The sequence below is a fragment of the Phyllostomus hastatus genome, unplaced genomic scaffold (genome assembly GCF_019186645.2).
Source record: "Phyllostomus hastatus isolate PE091 unplaced genomic scaffold, TTU_PhHast_1.1 phas_contig_210, whole genome shotgun sequence".
Taxonomy (NCBI): domain Eukaryota; kingdom Metazoa; phylum Chordata; class Mammalia; order Chiroptera; family Phyllostomidae; genus Phyllostomus; species Phyllostomus hastatus.
The window spans coordinates 31810233-31821329 of NW_025333737.1; the positions used below are offsets into that span (position 1 = coordinate 31810233).

At 61.9% G+C, this 11097-nt stretch overlaps 2 protein-coding genes across 2 annotated transcripts; one reads left to right on the forward strand and one right to left on the reverse strand.

Moving 5' to 3' along the window:
* The first annotated feature begins 2014 nt into the window (after positions 1-2014).
* NAGS (N-acetylglutamate synthase) lies at positions 2015-7709 on the forward strand. Its single transcript, XM_045837293.1, has 7 exons — positions 2015-2763; positions 3306-3580; positions 3693-3906; positions 4148-4328; positions 4887-5058; positions 5155-5337; positions 6086-7709. The coding sequence occupies exons 1-7, from the start codon at positions 2335-2337 to the stop codon at positions 6237-6239; spliced, it is 1608 nt and encodes a 535-aa protein (XP_045693249.1). The 5' UTR covers positions 2015-2334; the 3' UTR covers positions 6240-7709.
* Positions 7682-11097, reverse strand: TMEM101 (transmembrane protein 101). The gene is made up of 4 exons (XM_045837294.1): positions 10902-11097; positions 10421-10601; positions 9473-9619; positions 7682-8723 (listed from the first exon to the last, which is right to left on the reverse strand). Exons 1-4 carry the CDS (start codon positions 11036-11038, stop codon positions 8415-8417), a joined length of 774 nt encoding a protein of 257 aa, XP_045693250.1. The 5' UTR covers positions 11039-11097; the 3' UTR covers positions 7682-8414.

Sequence of the window (11097 nt, forward strand, 5' to 3'; positions counted from 1 at the left end):
GCCAAGGCTGGACTGTTTTCATGTTGAAGATGTCCAAACATATGTAAAAGTGAAGAGGCAGTATAATGAATCCCCATAACCCTTCCCCCAGCGGGGGGAGAGGCCCTGCTGACACAGTGATCCAGGGTCACTTGCTGGGCCTGGAGTTAATCATCTACTGGGAATACCCCGGTGCCCCATTGGCTGCCGAGGACCACAGCCCTCTGGGCTAAAGCCCAAGAGTGGGAAGCAGCTCCCCAGCCAGGATCTGCCCCTGCCCCTTCTGGGGAAATGGGGCTGATGCAGAAATGAGTGGGCCCTTGACGAGCCCCCAGGCCGAGGAGAGAGACATCAACCCTGCCCTCAAAGAGCCCTAGTGTGGAGGGAGAGACCACGCTTGCCTTCACAGGGGCCCCAGAGTTGGGAGGAGGCAGGAGGCAGCAGCAGCTGGAGGGAAGGCCTCGGAAGGGGCGCACCATTGGGCGGGAAGGAGTAGAGAAAGACCAGCGCAGGGTCAGAGACCCAGAGAAGCACAGGGAACCCTGAGTGCAGAGGCACAGGGGGGACACAGTGTGGGGGTGGGGAGACAGGGGTGCACCTCTGAGGCTGGAGGCTCTGAGGGCGGGGCAGGGGCTAGAACCACCTCTTCTGGTGGATTCTGGGAAGTGTGCGTGTGTGTTGGGCGGGGCGGGGGAGGAGCAGCAGTAAGGCGGGAAAGGCCCCGGAGGTGGCCCCACAGGGGAGGGGCCCTAGAGGCCCCTGGGCCATTGCCTCACTGCCTGTTGGGACCCAGGCTTTCTAAGTAGGAAGATAAAAAAAAAGTTAGTGGAGGAGGTCACAAAAGCCAGCTCCCCCCGACCCGGCCAAAAGTCTCCTGTGCACGTATGCATGCATGTATGTGTGTTGGCGAGGGGTCCCCAGAAGGGGTCCGTGCAGTCACCCAGCATCCTCTGGGATGCTCGGGAAAGAAACAGCCAGTTTCTTTCTCTCCACTCAGGCACAGCCCCAGGATGCCTGTCACCGAGCGGGGGGCTGGGGGGGGTCGGAGGCACAGACCAGCACACATAAGGAAGCCGTGAGCAGGGGCGGGTGGGAATGTAGGTCTCCGAGGGTCTGGCTGTGACACTAAAGCTGTGCGACCTTGGCCAAGACACCGCCCCTCTACAGTGGTTGTGCCCTCCTCCACAACCACAGAGGGTGGGACTCCATGGAGCAGAGCGTGCCCAGTGCTGGCCACGGACAACTGATGGCCGATGAATCACACCCTGTGAAAGTTTACAAACCCTTTTAAATTCTTGCTTCAGAGCACGGACCTGGAGCAGAACGGCTTTGCTTCCAAGACCAACTCCACTGCTTCCAGCAGAGTGACCCAGGCCCTTACATACTTCTGGGCCTCAGGTTCCTCATCCGTAAAATGGGGATCCTAATACCCATCCTGTGTTACCAACAGAGCAGGTAACCCTGTCCAGCTGGAATTTGATACTATTGTTTTGTGCTTTATCCTCAAGGCTTTCTTCTGTTTGTGGTCGGTGACCCCGCCCTTCTAGTTGCAGTCCTGATATGGATAAAGTCTAAAGAAAATGTTTAATGTAGCCTCAGCTGATGTAACTCAATGGATTGAGCATGGGCTGCAAACCAAAGGGTCACGGGTTCGATTCCCAGTCAGGGCACGTGTCTGGGTTGCAGGCCAGGTCCCTAGTGAGGGCCACGTGAGAGGCAACCACACACTGATGTTTCTCTCCCTCTCTTTCTCCCTCCCTTCTCCTCCCCCTCCCCCTCTAAAAATAAAGTGTTTAACCCCTAATAAGGGGTAATTTAAGGATACGACACCCTTCTTCAAGGTGGTACTCCGGGGCTGGAGCGCTTGAATCAACCTTGTTTGAGCTTGGACCCCTGGGCAGAGGCGCCCCGCCCTCCCGCAGCGCTGCCATCTTACCCCCTCCTCCCCCTCCCCCCTCCTTTCAGTCCCCTCCCTCAGTCCGCGGTGGGGGTGGGGGTAAATGCCACCTGCTCTCTCCTCTTGCTTCAGTCAGAATCCCCTTTAATTTTCCAAAGTCACCCCTGGATCCGCGGAGCCCTTTCTGCAACCCGCCTTGGCAGCAGATTAAAGAAGCTGTCATCCTTTATCTCAGCCATGTGACCCTCGCTAAAGGGAGAGTTCCGTACTCCCCCACCGGGGGGCGGGGGATCCTGTGGGCCCCGCCTCCTGAACCACGGTCCGAACCTCTTCAAACGCACCCAGAGCCAACGGGGGAGCCCCCCGCCACAAGCCAGCCCGGTCCTGCGGCAGGTTAAGAGGCCCCCAGAGCTCTGCACAGACGGTCACTCGTGGTGGGGAGAGCTGGTTTGGTTGTCATGGCGATGATGCAGTTGGCCTGGGCCCTCCGGGCCACTCCCGCGGTCGACAGGCTGTGGAGTTCCGGAGGCACCGCGGGCGCTCGGAGAAGGCTGAGCGGCAGCGTGCGGCGGTGGGCGGCGAGGGGTGCCAGCCCGGGGCGCCGGCTCAGCACGGCCTGGGCGCCCGCCCAGACAGCGCTAGAAGAGGCCGTGGGTGTTGAGGACGATGCCCACTCACCTGCAGATAACAAGCCATTGTGGGCGACACCCCCCGCGCCCCCGGTGCCCCCCGAACCTCCCGGGCCCGCGGGCGGCCGCTCGCTGGTGCAGAGGGACATCCAAGCCTTCCTGAACCAGTGCGGCGCCAGCCCCGGGGAGGCGCGCCACTGGCTCATGCAGTTCCAGACCTCGCACCACCCTGCGGACAAGCCCTTCGCTGTTATCGAGGTGAGAGGACCCCCGCGTCCGCTGTGTCCCCGCGAGGGTGTGGGGGTTGTGGGGCAACCTGTCGCCAGGCAGGCAGGACGGAGAGCAGACGCAGCACAGCGCAACCCGCAAGGGGCTCAAAGGACCCGGGACACCGACAGCGCTCAGGACTGGGCGAGGCTTTGAGCTCTCGCAAAAGTCTAGCGCTGGGCCCGAGCGCGGAGCCTGGGACACTAACCCGCCAAGTGTGAGGCGCTGGAGAACCGGACATGGGCCCAGTTAGGATGACAACTGAGGAACCTGGACAGGAGCCACTTGCGTCACCCCCTCCCCGAAAAATGTCCTAGAGTCCAAGGTCGCGGGGAGGAGCGGAGGGAGGAACACTGGTGTGAGATAAGGGGATGGCAAGACCCAGCGGGGCAAAGGGCGGAGCAGGTGGGTGCCAGTAGCCAGACATGGGGCCTGACTGCTCCCAGGCGGCGTGGGGACACCTAGCGGGCCCCGAGAGCACAGCAGGCGTCGGGGCCAACGACTCACCTTCTGACACGCCCACTCCTCCGCAGGTGGAGGAGGAGGTGCTCAAGTGCCAAGAGGGCGTGTCCAGCCTGGCCTTCGCCTTGGCCTTCCTGCAGCGCATGGACATGAAGCCCTTGGTGGTCCTGGGGCTGCCCACCCCCACGGCGCCCTCAGGCTGCCTTTCCTTCTGGGAGGCCAAGGCTCAGCTCGCCCAGAACTGCAAGGCGCTGGTGGACGAGCTGCGGCACAACGCCGCCACGGCGGTGCCCTTTTTCGGTGGCGGGTCGGTGCTAAGCGCCGCCGAGCCGGCCCCCCACGCCAGGTTAGTGCCCGCCCAGCCCGCGGCGGAGTACTCAGGTCAGAGGACCCCGCCCGTGCTGCCCCACCCCGGCCGGCCTGGAGGGGCCCTCTTGAACACTGCGTCTGGCCCGCAGCTACGGGGGCGTCGTCTCCGTGGAGACCGACCTGCTGCAGTGGTGCCTGGAGTCGGGCAGCATCCCCATCCTTTGCCCCATTGGGGAAACGGCTGCGCGCCGCTCCGTGCTCCTGGACTCGCTGGAGGTGACCGCCGCGCTGGCCAAGGAGCTGCAGCCCACCAAGATCATCTTCCTCAACAACAGGGGCGGCCTGCGCGACAGCAGCCACAAGGTGTGTCCCCCTCCTTTCGGGCCCCGCTCCCCACGACTAGCCGAGCCCCTCTCCAGCCTAGCGGGTCCAGATGGGGTGTCACAGAGAGTGGCACGGCGGGCAGTGCCCAGATCAGAGACCTCTCTGGCCGAGGACTCTGGGAGGAGGTAAGAGTCAAGGGCTCGGCCAGGAGAGGTCCCTCGGGTAGGGTGGTCCAAGGCCAGCTGTGGGCCGGAGGCTCATTCCCAGGCCCCGGACGCAGGTCCTCAGTAACGTGAACCTGCCCGCCGATCTGGACCTGGTGACCAGTGCCAAGTGGGTGAGCCCCAAGGAGCAGCAGCAGATTCGGCTCATCGTGGACGTGCTCAGCCGACTGCCGCACCACTCCTCGGCCGCCATCACCGCGGCCGGCACGCTGCTCACCGAGCTCTTCAGCAACAAAGGTTAAGGAGGCGGGTGGGCGCGGCCGGGTTCCCGGAGTGAGCCCTCGCCCACTGGGGTGGGGGTGGGCTAGGCAGGAGAAGCAGGGGGTAGGGGGGGCCTCCCCTTCAGTAAGACCATAGGGGGACTCCACCTCAAAGGCCTCCAGCTCTTGCTGAACCTGGCGGAGGTGAGCACAGTGCACCAGGCCCGTCGGCCACTTGGATGGAACTAGACAGATGGGCGTGGCTTGGGGCATAGAGGGCGGGGCTTGGGGGGCTGGAACCAAGTGGAACAGACCAGACTAGGAGACGTGGGCGAGTGGTGGGGGGTCGGACCAGGGGAAGTAGGTGGGAGTGCGGGCGGTGGGCTGACCTTCAGGGACAAACTGCCCGGGACACGCATCTCCCTGAGTGCAGGTCACACTCCAGATCTGCGCAGCCCACACAGAGCATTTCACTGGGGAGATCTCCCAACGAGCCCCCGCCCTGTCTTGAACCCCCACTGGGCCACCCAAACGAGGCGAGGATGCGACCTGGCTCTCCAACGAAACTCACCCCTCCCTTCTGTCGCACCCCCAGGGTCCGGGACCCTGTTCAAGAACGTCGAGCGGATGCTGCGGGTGAGCAGCCTGGACAGCCTGGACCAGGGCCGCCTGGTGGACCTGGTCAACGCCAGCTTCGGCAAGAAGCTCCGAGACGACTACCTGGCCTCGCTGCGCCCGCGGCTACGCTCTGTCTACTTCTCTGAAAGGTGAGCCCGGGGGCCTCAGGGGGCCGGGGGCCAAAGGACAGAGCGGGGCACTAAGACCAAGGAGACGTCCCAGCCTGACTCTTCCCGCGGCACCAGGTATAACGCCGCCGCCATCCTGACCACAGAGCCGGTACTGGGGGGCACCCCGTATCTGGACAAGTTCGTGGTGAGCTCCAGCCGCCAGGGGCAGGGCTCCGGCCAGATGCTGTGGGAGTGCCTGCGGCGGGACCTGCGCACGCTCTTCTGGCGCTCCCGAGTGACGAACCCCATCAACCCCTGGTAGGTCCCGCCCCTCCCTGCTCTGGGCTGGGCACCGCCCCCACCCCCAGCCTTCGCCGGCCCCGCCCCGGGGATCCAGCCGCCAGGAAGGCTGCGCGTCCCCTTCCCTCGCTAGCTGTCCTTCCCCACGGAAAGGCCCTGCCCTCTGCAGCCCCGCGTCTCCCAGGACCGACCACACACACAGCCTGAGATTTCCTCAGAGGCAGACCACACAGAACACACTCCGCCGCCCGCGCCCTGCGGCCGTGGATTCCTCGAAGCACACCCCCTCCCCACCGCCACCTCTTTCGGGGTCCCAGAAACCTGATGGTTCGGGCTCTGTGCCATGCCCAACTGCCCACTCTGCTCACTGCATCTCCAGCAGAACCCCCTGCCCTCTCTTTCCGTCAGCCACTATGCCCTCTCCCCCCATTGCCCTGCTAGTGGGCACCGAGCGTTGAACGGGAACCCCTCCTCTGGCTGCAGAGCCAGGGCCCTGTATGGAGCTCAAGAAGAGGGTGCCCTCATTCTAACCACAGCTGTGTGACTCCCGCAAGCTACCTCACTTCTCTGGGCTTTCTCAGCTGCTTCTCTGTGAAAGCCCCCACCACCACCACCAGGCTCTCAGGCGCTGCTGGGAGGGTAAAACCCGACAGCAGACGGCAGCTCCCAGCAGCGTGTCTAGCAGTAGGCGGCCCTCAGTGACGGCCCAGGGGGGGACGGGCACTGGCCCTGCACTGAGAGCCACCGCCACCCTCCCCCCTACCAGGTACTTCAAGCACAGCGACGGCAGCTTCTCCAACAAGCAGTGGATCTTCTTCTGGTTCGGCCTGGCCGACATTCGAGACTCCTACGAGCTGGTCAACCACGCCAAGGGGCTGCCGGACTCCTTCTGCAAGCCGGCTTCCGACCCGGGCAGCTGACCCTGGCCACCAGTCCCGCAGGCCCTGGGGCAGCCGGGGTGGACCAAAAGCCACGTCCGCTGGAAGGGAGCCCGGGCAGCCACGAGCTGGACCTGGTCTGTTGGCTGAGTGCTCCGCATGGAGGAAGCGGCCCCTACTCTCCTCTGCCCAGAGGCGGAGGGCAAAGTGGGATGAGCTCAGGGAAGAGGGTCCACCCAAGACCCCCGCTTGCTCCAAAGCTGCGACCACATGGCCTTCACCTTTCAGTCTAGGGATCTGGGGTAGGGGGCAGGGGCGGGCTGGCCTTCAGGGGTTCTTCTGCTCAGGGCTCACCTGAAGAACAAGTCCGTTTCTGTGGCCTCTGTGCTGTGTTTTGAGGCTTGCTTGCCCCACTATGACCCCTATCCACCTGACATTCCACCACTCGTTTTAATCCCTTTAGGTCTTCCGACTTCTCAGGAGGCTTTGATTAAAGTGCAAACTGCTGTCCGAGAGTTAGCTCACCCTTGAAAGGAGACAAGCAGCGGCCCTCTGGGAGCAAGCTCTCCGGGGCCAGAGAACCTGGGGACTCCCAGAGGGGACAGAAGGGGCCGAACCATGGCCGCTGCGGCCTCATTCGTTCCTCAGTGCAGCCCCCAGAGGGCTCCCCTGCTCCCGAGTTGGGAAACATCCTCCATTCCACACGCCAGAGCAATTTCAGCAGCCCGGCTCCCTTTCAGGCAGGGCCCAGAACCAAGCCCAGACTTGGCCCGGTTCCCCTTGGGCCCCTGGAGGTTGTGTCTCCTTCTCCGTGGGGGCGGAGAGGCCGCAGCCCAAAGCTGGAGGTTTCACTGAACCCTTCTGACCCCTGTCACGTGCCGGGCCCCACACTGGCTGTCGGGGCTACTTCCTGCCAGGAGGTGCATGGACCGGTGGGGAGAGGTTCAATTAATAAGCAGCTGCCACAACGCACCAGGGGCCGGGAAGGAACCAAACCCCAGGAGCTGCCTCTGTCTTCCCTCAGGAGAGGGGTGGGGTTCAGCACACCCCGGGCAGGGGCATCGGGCGGACCTGACCTGGAATCCAGCTCTCCGGCTGGCTCTGCCCTGCGGCTCGAGGCAAGCTGCTACCTTCCCCGAGTCTCCGTTTTCTCATCTGTAAAACGTGAAACCCTTGGACACTCAACGTTAGTTCTCTCCCTCTAGTTGCCCTCTCCAAGGATGTCATCGAAAACAACTGACACCAAAATTGGGGAGGGGAAATAAGCTCCAAGAGGGAGTGAGGTGAGAGACCAAAACAAGGTACTCCGGGGAAGATGAGGCGACCCTCGGAGAGAGAACCGGAGGACTGCGGGAACTCTCGGGGCAGGGGAAAGGCGGGCCTCGGTGGGGGTTAACCGGATCCGGTCTTCCTAGAAACCCAAGAGCAATCCCAGCCAATGGCAGAGTGCCCTGTGAGGAGGAGAACAGAGAAGCAAAGCCAAATGTCTGTATAAAATGTTTATTTTTGGAAGAGTGTGTGGTCTGGTATTTGGGAGGGCACTCGCTCCCACCAGGCCAACCGAGGAACTGGCGGCAGAAGGCGGGAAGCCGGCCGCTGCCCGCCCCACCCCCCACACCTGAGTCGTCTGGGGCCCGCTCTGCTCTCAAGGTGGGTGGCAGCTAGTGCCATGTCTGCCCCTGGCCTATCCTGAGGACCCGTGTGACCTCTGTGGAGCCCAGCCTCTCTGCTCCTCCTGGGCCTGATCCATGTGTCAACACGCATGCTCAGTCTCGGTCTCCAAAAGAGCACTGCAAAGCCCGGCTGCATCGGCCAGGTTCAGGAGGAAGTTTCCCCTTTTGCTCACCGCTGATTCTCAGTCTTCCTTCCTCTGCCTCCCACTCTCAGTACCCCCACCCTCGCCCAGCTGACTCGGTTTTCTGAGGCATGAGGCCCAGGGGAGCAGCTGGCCTCCGCTCTCCTCCTAACAAACAGGAAAAAACAAAAAACAGCCACCACCACCCCCTTGTAAGGCATTATCGTCAGGGCTCCCCTCATGCAGGGCTGAGCCCAGGAGCTGGGGGACAGACCGGCCTGTTGCCAACACATATACATGTACACAGAGCAAAGGATCGAACGAACAAACCAAAGAGCATAAATAAACGTAACCGGGCCAGCCCAAAGGCAGGGTGGCCCTCGGTGGCTCCCCACGCCCGTTTCAGCCTCTCCCTGTGGGACTCAGCCGTCCGTGGCCAGGATGACCGCAGTCCCAAAGATGCCCACACTCTCCCCAAGGAGCTTCATCTGGTTCCAGAACTCGACGCGCCGCGTGTTGTGCCAGTAGGCAACGTTGCCGTCGATGAGCAGCGTGACCGGGGGCAGCAGGACGGCCAGGATCTGGGCAGCCAAGGTCACGTAGTAGCCGGACAGGAAGGCCAGGGCCAGGACGCCGTACAGCACGAAGAACAGCTGGATCGTGAGTTCCCCTCCTGGGAGGTGGTTCAGATACGCCAGCCGGTCCTCCTTGCTGTACTGCAGCGAGTAGGCCTAGAGACACAGCATCTTGTAAGACTGACCGACGGGCTGAGGAGCCCGTCGGAAGCCTGGAGCTCAGCCTCTGCGAGGTGGGCTTCTGACTCCCCTCTCAGAGTCGGGGCTCTCTGAAAGTAAGGCCTGCGCCTTCCCCTCAGACTAGGGGGCTCCATGAAATTAGGGCCTACGTCTCTCCTCTCCCTGGGAGCTCAGAACGTAGGAGGTGTGTCTCCACAGCCAGACTGAGGGTCTCACCTCTGAATCCAGAGCTCTGCATGCAATATGGGACCCAGTAACTAAGAGCAGGCCAAGTAGCCTGATCACGTGTCCCTGCACGCTGGCCTTCCCTAGGGGCACTAAGGAGGACCATAATCGGCTACCCCTAGGCAGCCCCCATCAGCTCTGATTGGTGGAGTCGCAGCTGGGGCCTGAACCCCGCCAAACCTCTCCTCTGTCTCCTCTCCCTCTGGGAGCCAGAGCCATGAGAGGAATGATCCATCTTGTTCTGGCTCCCACGCTTGGGACTGAGTGGCAAGTCCAAACTTTTCTCCTCCTGGTGGCAATAGTATTGGAAGAATGCTGGCCAGGACTCAGGTATTTCCAGGGCCTCTGAGGCCCGGTGCTGGCAGGGGCGAGTCCCAGAGTCAGGCATCAGGACCCACACGCAATACCTTCTTCTTGGCCCACCTCCCTGGGTTCTGCCAAGCACGGGCTCACATTCCACTCCCAGTCAAGCACCTTCAGTCTACAGTCCCCCAACCTACCACGCAGATGAGGTAGATGCCCAGGAAGACCTGGCCAGTGGACTGGAGGGAACGGCTGCGGGGTTTCCGACGGTAGAGCTCCCCGGCGCCGCTGGCCAGCACAAGAAAGCCACCGATGATGGCAACTGTACGTGAGTACATGCGGACCTAGGCCAAGACAAGGAGGACCCCCGTCAGGAACTGCGACTGCCATTGATCTCCTGACTGCCCAGAGCATGGAAGCGTCCTCTCTACACATCCCTTTCCATCTGATGAACCCTCTTACCTTTTCCAGGTGTGGTGGGCAGGCACAGCAGAAACAGACAAGTCTATTTTATCAGAAGTGGCCCAGAGGGGTTAATAAAATTGTCCAAGATCCTACAGAAAGTGGCAGAACCCATATGCCAAGCACTGGCTCCTTCCCGCCCCCAGACCTGCAGGCTGGAATTCCAACGTTCTGTCTGCTCTATGACGTAGTCTGTTCCATAAAAAAACCCCACTGATCTCACTGCCCTGTAGCTGCTCACACTTCTGCCACCCCTACTGGACAGACGGCCCATTCCTTCAAGGGCAGTGCCTTTGTCCAGGCCTGTCTCCAACCCCATGACGCCCGGCACAGGTTCTGTCACATGCAGACTTAAATGTTACACTGGGATTACTTAAATTTCATAAAATCAGATCGTTGGATCAGGCACTCACCGAGGTTCATTTTGCCCCGAGCCTGAGATTACTAAACTAATGGTTGAAAGGGTTCTGGAAACCAGGTGACCTGGGTGCTGGTCCCACCTGTAATGCTGTGGCGTGACTTTAGATAAGTCTGTTTCCCATCTCTGGACCTGTTTCTACAGTCTGAAAGGAAGACTTGTGTGGTCTCTAAGGTCCTTCCATTCGTGCAGTCTGTAAGAATCTCCACACGCCTTGGGCTCCCCAACACCCTAGACAAGTCCTGCCCAGGGCCGAGGCGCTCACCTTCAGCCAGTCCCCGTAGTGTACGTAGCCCCCGATGTAGGCGGCATAGGTGCTAATGGCTAGCTGGAGTGCGGCTCCCAGCGCGAACCAGCGCCGCTTCACTCCGAAGGACATGAAGCTAGCGCACAGCACGGCGGCCCCCATGTCGAAGTACAGGTAGGGCACTGGGATGTCGGGCTTCCTGCACACCGGGAAGGAGTAAGCAACGGGGACAGAATGAAGCGAAAAGAAGAGCGCTGAGATCCCCCGCTGAGTTCCCGCCCACTCCACTGCTCCCCCAAACCAAGACTCCGTCTCACGGCCAGGTCCCCCGGCTCTATGCTCTAAACCCACCTTGCTCTCGACCAGACACCCTAACTCCGAGATCCCAATTCCTCCCAGACCAAGGGACACAACTTCTGAGCCCCATCACCTTCCCCGCCTCACCGCACCCCCGTTCCTGGGACGCGCCGTACTGCCTCCCACCGCCAGGGCCGCTTACCGGCGCGCCTCGGCCCTCTCGGCGTACAGCATGAGTTGGCTGAAGCAGCCCCAGAAGGGGCAACGAGTGAGCAACACCGAGCCCAACTGCATAAGCAGCTGCAGTGTCCACCGTCGCGATCCCACCTTCGATGCCATTTTGGAGAAGGGCAGTCCGCCGCAGCCTCAACCCGGGCGAGAAGGCGGCGCGGGGTTGC